At 42.4% G+C, this 19269-nt stretch overlaps 1 protein-coding gene across 3 annotated transcripts in view; it reads left to right on the forward strand.

Moving 5' to 3' along the window:
• The window catches only part of LOC111162134 (glypican 3), a 402636-nt gene that overhangs the window by 201110 nt on the left and 182257 nt on the right, over positions 1-19269 (forward strand). For all 3 annotated transcript variants that reach the window (XM_022526328.1, XM_022526329.1, XM_022526330.1), the window contains one exon: positions 8807-9501. In XM_022526328.1, the coding sequence (XP_022382036.1) occupies positions 8807-9501 (695 nt within the window). The remainder of the gene's footprint in view (positions 1-8806; positions 9502-19269) is intronic.

Raw genomic sequence — 19269 nt, forward strand, 5'->3', positions numbered from 1 at the left:
AACAAGTAGACGGAGAGGCAGGCAGAGAGAGAGAGAGAGAGAGAGAGAGAGAGAGAGAAGCAGGCTCCCTGCCGAGCAGAGAGCCCGATGCAGGACTCGATCCCAGGACCCTGAGATCATGACCTGAGCCGAAGGCAGCAGCTTAACCCACTGAGCCACCCAGGTGCCCCCAATTCATCAGTTTTATCAAGATTATGGCCATAGTGTTGTTCATAATATTCATGTATTATTCTTTTAATACCCATGGAATCAATAGTACTGACTCCTCTTTCATTTCTCATATTAGTAAATTGTGTTTTTTATCTCTCTTTTTGGATTAGCCTGACCAGATATTTTTAAATTTCATTGATCTTTTCAAAGAACTAGCTTTTGGTTTCATTGGATTTCTCTATTGATTTTCTTTTCTAAAAAGATATATTTATTTGAGAGTGTGCGTGCATGTGTGCACGCATGTGCACAGGCTGGGGGAGGGGCAGAGGGAGAGGGAGAGAATCTCAAATATACTTCCTGCTGAGCATGGAGCCTGACTCAGGACTTGATCTTATGACCCTGAGATCATGACCTGAACTGAAATGAAGAGTGGGACGCTTGGGGTACCTGGGTGGCTCAGTCATTAAGCATCTGCCTTTGGCTCAGGTCATGGTCTCAGGGTCCTGAGATGGAGCCCCAGACTGGATTCCCTGCTCAGTGGGGAGCCTGCTTCTCCCTCTGCTTCTGCTCTCTCTCCCTGTGTCAAATAAATAAAATCTTGAAAAAAAAGAGTTGGACTTAACTGACTAAACCACCCAGGTGCCCTATTTCTCTATTGATTTTCTGTTTTCAATTTCATTGATTTCTGCTCTAATTTTTATTATTTCTTTTCTTCTGCTTGCTCTAGGTTTATATTACTCTTCTTTCTCTGGTTTCCTTTGCTGAAATCTTACTGAGTTGAGATCACTTTTCTTTTCTAATATATTCATTCAATGCTATAAATTTCTAAGTACTTCTTTTTCTGCATCCCACCAATATCTTTCTTTTTTTACTAAGTTTTTTTCTTTTAATTCCAGTACAGTTAACATACAGTGTTATATTAGTTTCAGGTGTGCAATATAGTAATTCAACAATTCTATACATTACTCTGTTCATCATAAGTGCACTCTTAATCCGCTTCCCTATTTCATCCATCTCCCCACCCTAACTTCCCTCTGGTAACCATCAGTATTTTTTTTCTATAGTTAAAAGTCTGTTTTGGGGGTTTCTCTCTCTCTCTCTCTGTCTTTCTCTTTTCCCTTTGCTCATTTGTTTTGTGTCTTTAATTCCATATATGAATGGAATTATATGATATTTGTTTTTCTCTGACTTATTTCACTTAACATTAGCCTCTCTAGCTCTATCCATGTTCTTACAAATGGTGAGATTTCATTCTTTTTTATTGCATCCCAATTTCAGTAAGTTGTATTGTCATTTTAATTTAATTAAAAATATTTTAAAATTTCTTAAGACTTCTTTTTCCCATGTATTATATAGAATTGTGTTGTTTAATTTGCAAATGATTGGATATTGTCTTGTTATCTTTTTGGTATTGATTTGTAATTTAAATCCATGTGGTCTAAAAATATGCTTGGCATGATTTCTATGCTTTTAAATGGGTTTAGATGTACTTTATGGCCCAGAATGTGGTCTGTCTTGGTGAATGTTCCATGTGAGCTTGAGAAGAATGTATATCCTGCTGTAGTTGGATGAAGTATCCTATAAATGCCAATGAGATCTATTTGATTGATGGTGCTATTCAGTTCAGCTCTATCCTTACTAATTATCTGCCTGATGTATTTGTTAGTTACTGACAGAGGGATGCTGATGTCTCCAACTATAATTGTGGATTTATATATTTCTCTTTATAATTCTATCAGTTTTTGCTTCACATATTTTGATGTTCTTTTGATAGTTGCATACACATTAAAGATTACGTCTTCTTGGAGAATTGACACCTTTATCCCTAATAGTTTCCCTTCTTCCAAAGTCTGAAATTAATTTAGCTCTTCTAGTTTTTTCTTAGCGTTAGCATGGTCTTTCTCTTTATCTATATCTTTATATTTAATTTTTATATTTATATATAAATATTTTATATTTATATAACATATATAAATATTTATATATATATTGTGTTTTCTGTAGATAATCTATGGTTGGGTCTTGTTTTTATATTTACTCTGCTAGTCTCTATTTTTTACCTTGTGTATTTAAAGATTGTATGTTTAAGTAATCTCTACACCCAACGTGGGGCTCGAACTTACAACCCTGAGATAGAGCGTTGCACGCTCTATGAACTGAGCCAACCAGGTGCCCCTGCTTGGTGTATTTAAACCATGGACATTTAAAGTGATTAGTGATATAAAGGCTCCCCGCTGAGCAGAGAGCCCAATACAGGGCTTGATCCCACAACACCGGGATCATGACCTGAGCCAAAGGCAGAGGCTTCAACCCATTGAGCCACCCAGGCGCCCCAAGTGAACATTCTTTATGATTCCATTTTTTCTCTTCTCTTAGCATATCAATTATACGTCTTTTTGAAAAATTTTAGTGGTTTCCAGAAAGTTTGTAACATACAATCTAAAACTATTTTAAATCCACTTTCAAATAACACTGTATGGCTTCACTGGTGGTGCAGCTACCTTATAACAGGTTATTCCATATTTCTCTCTCCTGTTCTATCCACATCCTATAATCACCAAATACATTGTTGCTATTATTGTTTTGAACAGTTATTTATGAGATCAGTTTTTAAAAAAAGAAATATAGAATATTTTATTTTACCTTTATTTATTCCTTCTCTGATGCTCTTCCTTTCTTTATGTAAACACAATTTTCTGACCTATACAATTTCCCTGAAAAATTGCTTTTAACATTTTATGCAAGGCAGGTCTACTATGTCAAATTGTTTCTATTTTTGTTTGAGAAGGTCTTTATTTTTCCTTCCCTTTTCAATAAAAATTTTGCTGGAAACAGAATTCTACATTGTGAGGTCTTTTTCTTTCAACATTAAATATTTCACTTCCCTCTCTTTTTTGAAAGAGTGAGAGAGAAAGCAGGGTGGGGAAGGGGCAGAGGGAGAGAGAGAGAGAGAGAGAGAGAGAATCTTAAGCAGGTTTCAGGCCCAGTGCCTGACGTGGGGCTCGATCTTATGACCCTGAGATCATGATCTGAGCTGAAATCAAGAGTCAGATGCTTGACCAACTGAGCCACCGAGGCATCCCATTTCCCTCTCTTTTTGCTTGCATGGTTTCTGGTGAGATGTTTAATACAATTCTTCTATTTGTTCCTCAATAAGATGACTTTTTCTTCCTCTGGTTTCTTAGAAGATTTTTCTCTTTCTCTTTGGTTTTCTGCAGTTTAACTATGATATACCTAGGAGTAGATATTTTGATACTCAACCTGCTTGTTATTCACTGAGTCTCTTGGGCCTTCGGATGGTGTCTACCATGAATTTTGTGAAAATTTTGGCCATTATTACCTCAAATATTTCTTCTGCACTGTTCTCTCTACCTTCTCTTTCTGGAATTGCAATAACACATATTCTACACCTTTTGAATTTGTCTCATGGTTCTTAGGTGTTCTTTTCTGTTGTTGTGTTTTTTTTTTTCCTTGCCGCATTTTGGTTTAGGAACTTTCCATGGATATTTCTTTAAGCTCACTGATTCATTTGTTTGTGTTTTTGATTTCTAACATTTCCTTTTGATATTTCTGACATTTTCCATCTTTGTATTTACATTACCCAATCTGTTCTTGTATGTTGTTCACTTATTTCCTTATAGCCCTTAACATGTTGATAATAGTTATTTTAAATTCCCTGCCTGATATTTCTAAAATCTGTGCCATATCTGATTATGATTCTGATTATTGCTTTGTCTCTTCAAACTGTTTTTCTTACCTTTTAGCATGGCTTATGACTGTTGAAAGTAAGGCATGATACAGGGTGATAGGAACTAAGGTATTTACACTTTTAGTGTGAATTTTTTTTAAGATTTTATTTATTTATTTGACAAAGATCACAAGTAGGCAGAGAGGCAGGCAGAAAGAGAAGAGGAAGCAGGTTCCCTGCTGAGCAGAGAACCCAATGCAGGGCTCAATGCGGGGCTTGATCCCAGGACCCTGGGATCATGACCCGAGTGGAAGGCAGAGGCTTTAACCCACTGAGCCACCCAGGCGCCCCTTTTAGTGTGAATTTTTATGGAACTGGGCTATTTGATATTTGCTGTAACTATAAATGCCAGCAGCTTTAGTTTTCTGTAGTTCCCTTGTTTTATTTTTTCCCCTCACCAATTGTTTTTGGGTTTCCCTAATAACTCTTTCTTAAATAGGGTCTTTGTCTTTCTGATGCCAAATTATAGAAGAAGTTGAGGTGGACTGCAATCTTATAACTAATCTTAGGCTTTCCGTGAGTCTAGGTCTTGGGCCGTGACCTTCATAAGGTTTTCTCAGCTTTTGTCTTCTCCCTTAAGATAGAACAGGAGAACTAGAGGGGCCTAGACTTGTCTAATTGCCCTCCTACCACATATATTAGCCTTTGGTAAAGTGGTGTCCTTTGGAGAGCAGATATTTATTATGGAGAATGCTCATGGTATATTCCTAAATTATTATTTTTCTCCTCCCGCTGCCTGAAAACAAGGAGACTTTTCTTAGATCTTCACCATGGGAGCTCTGTATGTTTCCTGAAGGTAAATCCCATGGAAGTGTGGGGGCCCTATAATATTGGGGGCCCAGGAGCTTTTAGGTCTCAAGCTAGTTCACATTTTGTCTGTCATTTTTTCAAAATTGTCCTATAAATGTTCCTCCTAGTTGATGGCTCTAGTGGCTTCTGCTCCAGGTAAGATGTGATCGTACCTGTGATTCTCTGTGTTTGCCTATCTTCCCACATTTCAGGGAGATGGTTTGCCCTGTGACCTCAGTTCCTTGAAGGGTCTAAGAAGAATTGTTGATTTTCAGTTTGCTCAGCTATTATGTTGCTGTGGAGCCTGGGAACAATGAATTCTAAGCTCTTTGCATGTTGCCACCAAGACCAGAAGTCTTCAAATATCCAGTTTTCAAGGGTGATGCATATTGTAAGATTAATAAGGGGCTTGGTGCTAGACTGCCCTACATTCATATTCAGGCCATGGTCTGTAATTGTAGGTAGTACCTTGTAGAGTCATTTAACCTGTCTGAGCCTCAGTTTCCTCACCAGTCAAATAAAAATAACTCCAAATACATATGGCTATGTTAAAGTTAAATGAGAGGACATATGTGAGCAAGTTTGCCACAGATCCTGGCACATATGCTACAGGTCCCACATAAATGTTACTTTTTCCATTAAAGTACCTGTGCTTGAAGCCAAGGACCATTTTGAGTCCAACTTATTACTTAGCGTGTATTCTAGAAATTTAGAACGTTTTTAGAACATTTTTTGCCATTCTTACAATATGGGGGAAAATGCTTTGAAAAAAGAACCTGCTTCTTTAAGGACTGCCCTATTCTTAAGGGCTTGAAGGAATTCAGCAGCTCTCTTCCAACCATAAGTGTAATCTCCTTTTTGAAAGTATGCAGCCTTCTACTGGAAAGGCCCATGAGAATACATTTCTTTCTGTCTGGGTCTGAATCCAGAAACATCATTACCAAATACTAAAGATGGTCATTTTGCTACAGTGGTAGTCTATATGTCCAGAGGTAGGGAGGGTGGTTAGCAGGAGGAGTTGTTGGACCACTTAAAGAGAGGTAATAAATAGCCTGATTGCAAAATTCACTATGAAATCACATCTGGAGAATTGTGTCCCCTTTTGCACAACATAGTTTAAGGACGATGTTGACAACACCAGAGTGTGTCCAAGTAGTGGTGCCCAGGATAGTGATGGGGGCATCTTCAAATCTAGAAAACATGCTATATTGGGATGTATATTAACTCAGTTTATTAGCGCTATTTATCTGTATCATTTAGCTTTTTATATATTGTAAAACGTATTTTTTAGGGTTCAGTGCCAAATTTTTCTTTATAGCTCTGATTTTTATATTGTTCCAATTTTTCCTGGACATAACTCTCAACTCCTTTCCAGAAAAGAGACAGAGGAAATCCTCCTCTAGCTTAAGTGTACATTATTACCTGACTCCCCGCCACCCCCCCACATACACCAAAAAAATCAATGGGTTGAACTTCCTTGCAGTAATTCTAGCCCTTGGCTTCATTTCTTGAAATCTCCAGTTGCCAACCTCTAGCTGAGCAACACTTTTCACCTCGCATGGGCTCCTCGAAGTCCCCAAGGAGCTTTTGCTTGAGCAGTTATGGTTTGGTCTGTTGTCCTGTGATGTAGAAGTAAGGGGGTTAGGCAAAACCCAGGGATGTGCTAAGTGGATTCCAAGCGGCCAGAGTTAGAGCAGGGAGCACATGTGAGCTTGAGGTTAGATGTGAACCTGGAGCCCTTTCCCCCTGCAATATGCGTTGTTGTTATTCTTTCTGTAGAAGAGTTCATGATCTTTTGTAATTTTCTTTTTCTATTGATCCAGCAGTGCTGGTAGCAGAAGCTTAAAAAAAAAAAAGGGTTATGGCAGTACGGTCTACGGAATTTCACTGTCATATATCTTGCACGTTAGAGAACACATGCACTGTGGGCTAGAGATGAAATTTGCCTTGTAGAGAATTCATTTTAAGGTAGCAGTCCTCCTTCCTTTACCTCATGCTGCCCTAAGGCAAAGGTGAAAGTGGGCTTCTGTTTTGTCAGTCTTTGGGCTGCAATTTCTTCTAATACATTTCCACCTGGAGAGGCGAAGCCAATGAGAAAATAATGAGCTTTAAAAGAAGTTAACTTTCTACAAAGATTTTTGAGGATATGTGTGCTGGCTCTAGGGCCGAGGGCAGCTAGAGTGTAACCGTGGCTGGGAGACACTAGTCTAAGCTTGCTACTTCTGCTTTGCAGTTATGTGACCCCGGGAATGTGCTTAAACTCTGCTGAGCATCAGTCCCATCAACCATAAAATGGGGATCACAATATCAAATTCAGAAGATTGTTGTAAAATGCAGATATCATAATATTCTTGGAAACGCTTTGTAAACACCAAAGCATATAGCTCACGAGTACTTTTAAGATGGGATGATCTACCATTTATGTCCATTGACTCAGGATTTCTATACCCCCAGCACCTACCACACAGCCTAATATATAATACATGATGGGTAGCTGAAATTAGAATGAATGAATAGTTTTATTAAATCTCCAAATTTCTGATGACATAAAAGAATTCATTGACCGGTCCTTTGTATTGGACTGGATGATCTCTTGGCTTCATGGCCTCATTCAGCCTCGAGATACAAGGATTGAGACTAGAGTAGTATGTGGGGTTAGGAAGAAATTGCCATAAAATAGATGACTTTTCCAGGAATTGCCTTATGTTCTAAACAAAATAGAACAAAACAAACAAATGAGCACATAGCAGTTGATGGAAATGAAGATTAACTTTCTCCAGTGGGCTTGGAAGCCCAGTAGAATTACACTGGCATCTGTTCACCATTGCTAGGCATGTCATAAGCCCCAGGGAAGAATCTAGCAAGCATGTTCTACCTTGTGAGGGATCCGGAGCAGATGGTGGTGGCACAGCCTAGACTCACTTCTGCTACAGATGACTGTGATGTTGGACTAAGTGATCCCAAGGAGCTGGTAGAGTGCAGTCTCTATAGAAGTCTGAAAGTAGTAATAATTTGATTTTTCAAGGCTCATGAACTGGCATCATTTAGACTACATCTGTCATGGACCTTTGCACTTTGGAAGGAAACGAAAGAAAGTACTAAGTTCATTTTAAATGTCCCAGGAAACTTGGTTATTTTTGTTTGTTTTGAAGCTGTCTTATTTCTTGAAAACCCTATCATTATGGTTGTTTTCCCTTCCCTCATATAAATGTGGAACTCTGATTATTTGGGATAATTTGCATCTGGAGTGTTTCAGCTTGGAGAAAATGAGATGATGACATTACTACTTTCTTTCTCAAACCAATGACACTAATTGGGCCTTGTGCCAGGGGGTAGGGGCAGCAGATGTAATCTTGAACTTATAGTCTCTGTAGAGTAGATAAGCATGTGGAAGCCAAACTTCACCAAGGAAGCTTAGCAGTCGTCCTTCCAGATGTTCAGCTTGCAAATACCAGAGGTGTTATTTGCAGTATCAAATGTATAGATAAGTACATGGATTATTTTTTTTTTCCATCCAGATACCCATTTGGGGGATACATTCCATTTCCAGTTCTGGCAATCTGTCAGATTGCTTCCTTTAAAGTTATCTTGAGAAAATCTACCAAAAATGATTAAATCGTGATAGGTTTTATTCCCGGCTAAGAACTCGCCTCTCCTCCAGGGCTGAACGGGCTTAAATTGTTATGTGAGTTTATATGGTGGTATACGGTTTGTTGTCAAATATTTATCTCTGTCTGAAAATGAAATGTCTCCAAATACTTTTTCTTTTTAACTGAATAAATCAAGGAGAGAAAGAGAAGTAACTTCTCATTTGGCCAATTTTTAATCAATATTTTCATGAGAGGCCGAAATGTTAACCGAATCCTGGCTTTTGTCATTTGAAATACAATTTGTGTGTTTAAGAATTTATGCACACATCAGGGTTTGGACTTCATGTTCAGAAAGGAAAATTGATTTATAGGAACAAACAGCTGCAGGAGTAGAGGCAGAAATGAATATGAGTCAATTATTTAAGGCAAATGGGACTTTAATCACCACAGCAATAGAGAAATCTCAAATTCAACACCCTGGGTTTTCAAGCTTTAATCTCGGGGCATTTCTATATCTCTTATTTTGCAGAGGCCTTTGAAATTGTCGTCCGCCACGCCAAGAACTACACCAACACCATGTTCAAGAACAACTACCCGAGCCTGACCCCACAAGCTTTCGAGTTTGTGGGTGAATTTTTCACCGACGTGTCTCTGTACATCCTGGGTTCTGATATCAACGTGGATGACATGGTCAATGAATTGTTCGACAGCCTGTTCCCGGTCATCTACACCCAGCTTATGAACCCCGGCCTGCCTGAGTCAGCCTTAGACATCAATGAGTGCCTCCGAGGGGCAAGGCGTGACCTGAAAGTGTTTGGGAATTTCCCCAAGCTTATCATGACCCAGGTTTCCAAGTCACTGCAAGTTACCCGGATCTTCCTCCAGGCCCTGAATCTCGGAATTGAGGTGATCAACACCACCGACCACCTGAAGTTCAGTAAAGACTGTGGCCGAATGCTCACTAGAATGTGGTACTGCTCGTACTGCCAGGGACTGATGATGGTCAAGCCTTGTGGTGGCTACTGCAACGTGGTCATGCAAGGCTGTATGGCCGGGGTGGTGGAGATCGACAAGTACTGGCGAGAATACATCCTGTCTCTGGAGGATCTGGTGAACGGCATGTACAGGATCTACGACATGGAGAACGTCCTGCTTGGTCTCTTTTCAACGATCCACGATTCCATCCAATATGTCCAGAAGAATGGAGGAAAGCTGACCACCACCGTGAGTACCAGTCTGCCGTCTTCTGAGGAATTGGGTCCTATTGGGGTGGGGCAGCCTGGCCAACATCCAGTGCCGAAGGAGAGGAGTGAGGGGAAGATCAGGGGGTAGGCAGAGATGGTAGAGGGACTGAGTGATCTCACAGAGCTACGGGCACATTAAGATGACAGACTATGCAGGGGGCGCCTGGGTGGCTCAGTCAGTTAGGCGTCCGAGTCCTGATTTCGGCTCAGGTCATGGTTTCATGGGTCATGGGATCGAGTCCTGCATCAGGCTCTGAGCTCCACAGGGAGTCTGCTTGAGATTCTCTCCCTCTGCCCCTCGCTCTGCTTGTGCGAGCTCTCTCTCTCTATATCTCTCTCCTGCCCCCCTTCAAGATAAATAAATAAGTCTTCAAAGAAAAAAAGAAAAAGACCACAGGCTATGGAGTCATAATGCCTGGCTTGAATTTTAGTTCCACCTACTTACCTGCTGTGAGACCTTGGGTGAATCATCTTATCTTGATCTGTCATACGGCTGATTCATAAAATAAGGCTAAAACCAATATCTTCTTTATAGAGAATAGCACGTGTTAAAGCGTTTAGCATACATGTGGTCCATGGTAAGTCCTTTCCATTGCTGTTAGTCATTGTAATCCTCATGACAATCACGTGAGGTGGGTGTAATTACCTCCATTTCATAAGTGAGGCAACAGAAGCTCCATGAAACTGTAACTCACCCCAGGGCACCCAGCTCTAGTTCGCAGAAGAGCCACGATCCAGAAATGGATCAGGTTTCCCCTTAATTACATTATCACCAATTTTTCTGATTCTGATCTCCCTCTCATGGTCTTAATTGCATGTATCCTGTCACCCTTTTGGGTGGTGACTTTAAGCAGGAGGCCCAGCCAGAAGTCACTAACTCAGCATACACAAGAACTCAAGTGAGGCGAAGCTTCCGTGCGGTCCAGCGGTTATTTCCTCAGCCTTGCTTATACCAGTCTCCCCGTGATGGGCTCTGTGACAGGAGCAGCAGTTGTCTTGGTTTCAGTCACATTGTCCCTGCCAAGCTAGAGTGCTCACATTCAGAACTGCAGGGGGGCACCCAGTTTCCAGCGTAGAGCAGAACACATGGCCAAGAGCTACCAGCAGATCCCATGAAGGTCATTGTGACTGACCCCAAATGCTGCCAGCTGGGTGGACGGACGGAGGCAGCAAAACCATATATTACCCTACTGTTGTTGAACTCCAGCCACATTCCAGGGGCTCTGCTGGCCAGTTCACCTAATATTATTTCGCAGCAGTCCACGAGATAGGTCCAAAGGGAGAAATGCAGCTTAAAGAGGTTCAATCCCTTGTGAGGGATTTCAAAGCTGTTAAAGAAGGTAGGGGAACTGGGACTCAGACCCGGGCTGGGATGGCTTGGTTGACACAGGCTCTCAGCTTCTACACAGTGCAACCGCTGTGTACTCAGAGCCATTGCTTACCCAAAATGTGGAGGGCAGATCGGGCCATTTAGTCTGGCTTTAAACTCAGGAAATACAAAGCGATAGGGGTAATTGGTTTCTTTGGTGAATTAAACTAGGAAGGAGGACAGAGATGGTGCAAGCCGAGGCATGGTTATCCACGGAGCTGCTCTAATTGCCCCATTCACAATGTTAGCCATTTAAAACACATTTACTGAGAAAATATTTTATAGTAAAATGAACAGAAATGTCTTATCTAACGATAGTGTTCTTCAGTGCCTAATTATTCCCTTGACTGCTTTATAATTTGAGGCCAGATTCTGGGGCCTTCTACAAAAGTAAATCTCACAGAAGCAGAAAAATGAAAAGTTGATGTGTTCGTAAGTTCCCCCATCTGACAGTGATTGAGGGCCCACTATGTGTCACACACAACGCAGGGGTGCCAGGCATGTGGAGATGTCTTTAATAAGAGGAAAAATGAGGAGACAACATTAAAGACAGGGTATGGAAATGTTTAAAGGTTCCCTCTGATATTGGTCACTTGATGGCAGCATAATGAATCTTCAAAACATGTTCTCCTGTACTCCTTCTAAATACAAAAAATAAGGTGGGGAACGGGTAACAGGTTAAAGGCACCATTTTGATGGGGCTCTAGGCATGAAGGTTTATTTAGTAAACATTTTATTAAGCAGCTGCTTTGTTCATGACACTCTGCCAGGTGCTGGGTATTCATAGTTACCCTAGACATAATCCTTAAGTCTTAAAAATGTCGGTCTAGTTGACAGACAGATGTGTAGCTGAATAAATTTCACCGTAGTGGACATTTCTCCATGATGTGAATGTTGGAAGGGCCATGAGAGATTAGCTAGTCCAATTCCATTGAGCTACAAATGAAGAAACACAGTTCGGAGAGGCTTGCCCCAAGTTATATATTTCATGGAAGAGGCCAAAGGACTAGAATGCAGGGTCTTCTGAGGCTTCAGTCTAATGCTCCTCTTTCTACCATGCCGGTCTGTCTCCCATTAGACTGTCCAGACTTTTCATTCTAAAAGCTCCATTAGGATTTTGTGAAGACATCATGAACTTAAATTGGATAGCTATTTCGGGGTGCTGGACCTGCTGGATTTTAGGTGCCTACGTGCGCCTGCCTGTGCGCATGCGTGTCTGCATGCACGTCTGCATGCACACACGCACACACGTGCAGGGGGTGTACATTTCATGTCATTATCATTCAGGAAGAAAGGCCTCGGCTGTCAAGAGGTGCTCAGTGATGCAGTCCCTTTCTGTTTTGGCCATTAAGGGCCTGATTGCTCCCAGCTCCCAGCTGGTTATGAGAGCGTGAAGTCTGCCTTCCCCAGGGAATGCCTGAACTAGAACAGAAAGCATATGTAAACTCGGCCTTGTTACTGGTTTATGACCACCAGCTCTAAGTGATATATCCCAAATGGTGGGGGTGGGGGAATCATTGGCCAGGTGTGATCCAGCCCAAACTCCATACAGGCCAGAAAGGGGCTGGGCCATTTATGGGTGGGGGGTGAGGGGAAGTGAGGGTTGGGTAGACTGCAGAAGTCTATTCATGTTAACAACCCTGCAGAATGCCCCAGAGCAAAAGCTGATTTAAAACTAAAGCATTAATGAGGTTCTGCTGTAGCACACTCACCTGCCTGTTGTGATAAAATGCAAAATCTTGCCAGTCCGTCCTGTTTGAGGTTAAGTTGTGGTGAGAGACCTCTTTGAAAATATGCTCTTTCTGAGTTCTGATGAGACAGCCTTTTTAGCCAACTATGGGCCGTGCCGTGAGGCCTGCCATACTGGGACTTTGCTCCTTGCATTGGTGGCTCCCATCTACCCCAGATTATGAAGGACGTTTTGGTCTTCTAAATGGAGGGGGCAGTATTAAATTTTTGTAAGTATGGCCTGTTAGTGCTTTCGTTTTCCCTAAGATAGTTTTCATTTCTTCCACCTCCCAGAGGTGGTAAGCAGCCTGTTCCCAAACTTGGCTCATCATCGCTATCACCTGTGGAACATGCTGAACAGACCCCTGGAGTCTATACCTGGGGATTCTGATTCCACAGGTCTGTGAAGAAGCTGGAGAATTAGTAATAGAACTTATCATTTTAAAAGTACCCCCAATTGATTCTGATACTCCTTTGGGAGCAAATCCAACCACCTTGTTCAGAAGGTAAAGTAAGGCCCAGAGATTGGGAGTTACTGGCAATGCTAGGACCTCTGATTTCCCATCTGTGAAATGGGGTTGCTATATGGAGATGAATTGAAATGACAGGTGCAAAGTACCTGGCAGAGTTCAAGGCACGTGGCAGGTGCTTGCTTAATCCCGGTCCCGTACACATTCTACTACATTTTTCTAAATGCCAAGCGGACAATGAGTTCTTCTTAAACTTAGTTTGAAGGGCCAGGACATTTCATGTCATTTTTGTCTAAAGAGGTGACTAAAATATTGTGTGAGAATGTGTGCGTATGTGAGAGAGAGAGAGAGAGAGAGAGACAGAGGAACAGAGAGACCAAGAGAGACCGAGAAAGAAAAGGGAGGAATGAAAAGGAAGGAGACAGAAAATTTGTACTGAAATGTCCAAGAAGGCTTAAATGATGGGACTGTAAATAGATCCTTCTTGACCCTTCATCTGCATTTGTGAACTAGGTTAAATATCATGGCCCCAAGTGAATACTGAGCAGGTTTTTTGAATAGTATTTGGGTGAGAGCATCACTCTTAAATGTATCAGCACATTATTGAATTTCACATCTTAGACCTTGAAGCAAACACAAATATGTACAGTCATCAGTATGTACATTTTCAACATTGTTGTCGCACCACAACCATGTTGTCAAATGCGACAGCCTTCTTTTAAAAATGCAATTGTTTTTATTCAGAAACGATTTTGATTGTCGTTACCACATACCAGTATGCAGATTAGAGGCATGACCATTGTGTATTTCCTATCCATTGATTAAATGATTAATAATCAGCTTTTTTGGTGTTTACTGCTCTCCCAGAAAGTTTCCCAAAAGTCTCTGTGGTTTCATTTACTTTCTGTACCGTACATACCCTCATGTGGCTGTTTGCACTGTCAGTTTTCCATTTGTACTCATGTTCTTTCTTTAATGATTCATCTCAGAATTTCTCGGCCTCCTCTCCCACGAGTTCATTACCATGGCTTGTTATACGCTTCACTGAACGCTGGGCAAAATTGCAACCTTTCCTTCCACCACTCCTTCTCCCAGTCTTTCCTCACTGTGATAATTATTTTAGCATGATCTGAAATTTCAGGAAACATTAATGAGCCCCGAATGGCCGAGGCACTGCGATAGACACTGGGAGCCACAAGGAGTGGCAGAAAGATGACCTTGACTCTGTTACCTCACTCAGGGGTCACTTGGCGAGCAGGTAGCAAAGCTAACACCTAAAGCCGGAACTGTCACACTTCAAAGTTCATGCTTTTAACTGTCACTCTGTGGCTGTCTCAAATACCTCCCCTCTGTCTTCACCAGAATCTCCATTCCCTGAACACAGGCTAACTCGGTTTTTACCATCTTATTTAATATCCTGTCTTACTCTCCACTGTTTTTCCAGCTGCACAATCAGGTTTTAGAATTCATTCTCCCTCCTTGGAGACTCTTGCTGTAGTTTTTCCCAGTGAAGGACCAAAAGGCACAAGACTTTTAGTCTTCATAGCACTTAAAGGTGCGGAGTAGTTTCTAGAAGAAGGACTGTCTGTGCAGGTGAAGAAAGGGCCAGCAACACAGCTGAATGACTTTGCCTAGAATCTCTGAGCGGTGCCAGTGACGAGGAATCGCTTATCTTCCCGTGGTGATGTTTGGAATCTGCCTGTTAGACCAACGGATGGATTTTAATGCATTTGCCTTTGATTCTGCCCCTTCATGGTACATCCGGGTCTCCATGATGGCGTTTCCTCAGCCAGGGACATTGTGTACTGAGAACCTAACCTACTCCGGTATCCAAGTACATCCATTTCTTTTGCCGGAATTTCTGAAGATACCTGCGGCGAAGTCAGTATTTATGTGTGCTAGATTCTCTGTTGATCCTTGGCAATAATTCACTCTATCAAATTCTTACATTCTGCTGTCTGTGTGAGTGACTGTAACTCATCAGAATTTCCAAGTTTGAAGGCTGGGGTTATTTCCCAGGTGTCAGAGCGTCAGTGTTGCTCCCCTCGTGCTATCACTTTGGACTTTCATTTTTTAGTCCCCGATAGAGATACCTTGTCTGAATTCATACAAGCTGTTTTCAGCACGAAGTGGTTTCAAAGTGATTAAAAAAAACAAGTAAAGGCCTCACGACCAATTAGTGTCTGCAGGTCAGCCTCTAGAACTGTGGTTAAGCGACTTTATTTGCATGAGGTCTATTTCGGGAAAGACAAAAATGTTTACAGGCTACCATTCTTTCTTCACGCACAATAAAAATAGCTTTAGTGGTTCCCGTGGGGAGAAATATATAGTTTTCAAACACAGATTACCTACTTATCGAAGGGAAGCACACAATGGGAAAAAATTGGTAACGCTTTTAGGCATTAAATGTTAATTTTGGGTACGTTTCAAACCGTGGTCACACGGGGGAAGCTTTTGTATGTGCTTCATCTTGAAATTGTATATTATAGCTCGTAGTAAGAAATTAGGCAGGCCCATCACGAATCTAGAATTACTCACCTTTACCTTGGCAAGAAGTGGCCCCGTGATTACCAGTTGTTCTCTACATTCTGAGCCTGTAGAAAGAAGTTTTTTCTTTCTGTGGTCTGTGGACTGATGTCGCTAGACTGTGTCCTCGGGAACTGTGGAGGGTCACAGAGATTTGTACCCTAATTGCAAGCTAACAGGTCTGTTGGCCACACAGTTTCATGGTTGCTGGTTAAAGACAGGAGACTCCTTGGCTCAGAGATGGGAGCCTATGTGTATAGGAAAAAAAAAAAAAAAAAAACCAAGGCGACCCAAGGAAAGTTGGCTAGCAACACAGGATTCCCCCCAAACTCGGGTGGCTCCAAGAACCTCTCGAGCTCACAGCGCTTTGGAAGGATCCAGCAAGGCAGTTAGAGGTTGTGGAAGACGCCCTGACTGGTTGGCCCAAAGGCAGGGCTGCGTGCCGCCTGCTGGAGGGGAGCAGAAGGCACAACCGAAGACAAAACAGGGGTCAGTTTTCCCAGCTCCTCAGAGCACTTCAGAAGGAAGGTATGCAAGGGGCACCTGACGGCTGCCTCACGTTGGGGGTAAGCTCTGCTGCTTGGGGGGTCTTCAAAGCCCCTTCTCCCCTGCTCTCTCTCCCTTGCTCTCCACGCGGTCATTTCTTTTCTTGCCTGTTTAGGCTCTGGAGTGGGGAGATTTGTATTGCTAAGCAGCTCAGCCGAGTGACATTTTCTCTCTCACCACACTTCTAAGGGGGTCATCCCACCCTAGGACTTACATGGAGGACTGATTGGTCCCCTGAGTCTATTTGAAAAGGTTAGACAGTCAGGCATATTCATCGAACTGGGCAAAAGTCCACAAAGATCACACCCCATGACCTGATCTTCCGAGAATCTTTGTGCTCCCAGCTTTGGCCGGGAGGAGAGTCCAGATGCCTTTTTTGTGTTGAGTGGCCAGGGAATGGGAGCACAGTGAGGGCAGCCTCGTCCCTGGGAGGGCAGACATGCCCCCCGATGCTTGTTCTCTCTCCATCGCGATGCTGAAGCATCCCCAGAAAGCATGGAGCCCTGTGCACGGCGTGATTCCCCTTCCCACCACCTGGAATAAGGTAACTCTTGGCAACTGTAGCAAGACATCATCCACTGGTGACCTTGGCTTCCCTCCCACCCACCCACCCACACCCCCCCCACCCCGCCACGGCTGTGCATTGTGCTACCTTGCTTAGGTCTCTGGCAACAGAAGTTTTCTACTGGGACTGTTTCAGAACAGGCAGTCTCGCCGCCTCCGCCTGGAAAATTGAAAACATATTTTGAACACCACGAAGCGTGGACATGAAGTTACATTGCGGTACAGCAATTTCCTCGGGAGGGGGTGGTTATAATTTTGTTGTAATCAAGGACTTCACAAAAATGGCAAAGACAAGGGACTTTGGGACAGATTTCTTCTAGTATATTGAAGCTTTTGTAAGATAAAATGCAAAACTTCATGATTAGCTGCTGGCACAGTTTTCTGAGTGCCAATACTGGGCATGGACTCAGGCTCGCAGTTTACCACTCCTTTCCTTGTACGGGGGAATGCTAATAGGGTAAGACAAATAATCTCTGTTATGGTGAAAGTCCCTTTGGGGACTGGGGTTATGGTGAAAGTCCCTTTGGAGACTGGGGTTCGGAATTCGTTAGACATCTCCAAAGCGATGCTGGAATGGGCATGAAGGATCTTATTGGGGTGATGGAATGTTCTAAAGCTGGTTTGTGGCAATGGTGGCACAACTTAAGTCAATTTAATAAAAATCATTAAATCGTACACTTGACATGGGAAAATTGTACGAATCCAAAAATACGCCTCCATAACATTGTAAAAAAAAAGATTTCATAAAATAAAAAACTGTGGAATTAATATATAAAGCATTTCAAATACAGCAACGTATAAGCACATTATAAAACAGCTAGTAAAACAATACTTGTCTAAATATTAACCATATCATTCAAATAAATTACTATATAAAGTAAAACAGAAACAAATAAAGGCAAATTCTGGAGGCTAGAAGACCCAAAAATAAAAAAAAGTCTCTTTGGGAAGTATATAACCCAGCAAGGGTGCTTTCATATTTCATAGGGGATGGAGGTAGCGGGAGGGCTGATGCAGCCTTCTTATTACCCAATTCAAATCCTTTCGGAAGAATATTCAGAAAGCGAATTAATTTTTCCTTTTTTCGTTGCACTCAGAATGCCTGAAACAGATAAAGTAGGAAACGGAGTCATTATATTTGGGCGCTGTCTATTATCATTTACTGACTGAGAATCTATCTAAGCCTTGCTGCTTTTGGCAGATAATTAATTTTGTTCCTAAATGTAGGAAAGAGTGATTGTAATCAGTATGTTTGTACTTGCAGCCACAAATAGAGCCCATCAAAGATATGCAGTACAAATAAACCTCATAAAATATGCAGCCCAAGCGCTGCTTGAAGTTAATGTGCTTTTTTTTTTAAAGAAAAAAAAATCATATGTATGATTTTTGAAAGTCGTTCTTGGTATTCTTATGTAGTTAATAGCTGAACTCCTCTTTTTGTAACTCAGGCCCACACTCTGAATTATTTTTATCGTGAAATCTCATAAACTCGAGCTCAAGGGGACTTTGATTTGGCGTGGAAATCAACTCATCAACGTACACATATTTCTGAGTTCTGGGTGTGGGTTGTTCTTTTGCTTCTAGAAAATTATGAATAATCAGATCGAAGTTGGAGGTTCAGGTTCATGGGATGAAACCCAAGTGCATGGTTGTTAACCCTCTAAACTCTTCGGAAAGACTTTTTGTACTTTTGTTCTGACCGACCAGCAGCCTCTGTTCTACGCCTGTCCCTTGTCCCTCTCCTTCACAGTTGTACCTTGCTTGGTGTCTTGTTCATTTAGGCCCTGTAGTCGGGTGAAAATGTGTTTAATCGTGGTTCCATCATCCTGGGAAGCCCATTCTGCTTCTGCTAATTCTCTAATACGTTCCTTCTCCCGAGAAGCAAACTCACTCCACTTAGCAAAATTATATATCACCAGAAAACACTTCAAAAAGGTTATCAAGGGCGGAGCTCTTAGTCCCTGTGGCGCAGGTAGAGGGGGGAGACACTTACGTGTACGTGGGACGTTTTTGTGCTTCTGCAATTGCCTGCCGTGCAGGTACGGTAGAAATAACATCAGCCCAGGAATCAGAACAGGGATGCAGGGTCTCCGCCCTGCACGGCTGCAGGAAGGGGCCTGGGAGAAGTGCGTTAACCTGTACAGGGAAGACCATGACCGTGAGCGTGATCCCAGAGCACTTGCCATATGCCACACCCAGTTCTGGGCACTTTACACAAACTGACACACTAAATGCATGCGACAGTCCCAATTATGAAGGAATTCTCAGTGAGGGCCATTTTCCAGGTTCAAGAACAGAGGCAGGGAGACTTGCATGCAGTGCCCGCCCTGGGGCTGTTTCAGCAGCTCTCTCCACTGCCGGGGCTCCTGAGGCTCCTCTCTCGCCCCGGGGACCAGATCCAGTCTCAGACCGGGGAGACGGAGCGTGGCTCCCGCTGCAAGTGGGCATCAGCCAACTTGGTGGAAGTGTGGCAGGAGGGAGAGCCAGGAAGTCGCTAAGGGGCTTGTATCTCAGCCTGCTCGCTCAGTTCTAATTCTTCCTATTC

The sequence above is a fragment of the Enhydra lutris genome, unplaced genomic scaffold, assembly GCF_002288905.1.
Source record: "Enhydra lutris kenyoni isolate GAN:26980312 unplaced genomic scaffold, ASM228890v2 scaffoldscaffold89, whole genome shotgun sequence".
Taxonomy (NCBI): Eukaryota; Metazoa; Chordata; class Mammalia; order Carnivora; family Mustelidae; genus Enhydra; species Enhydra lutris.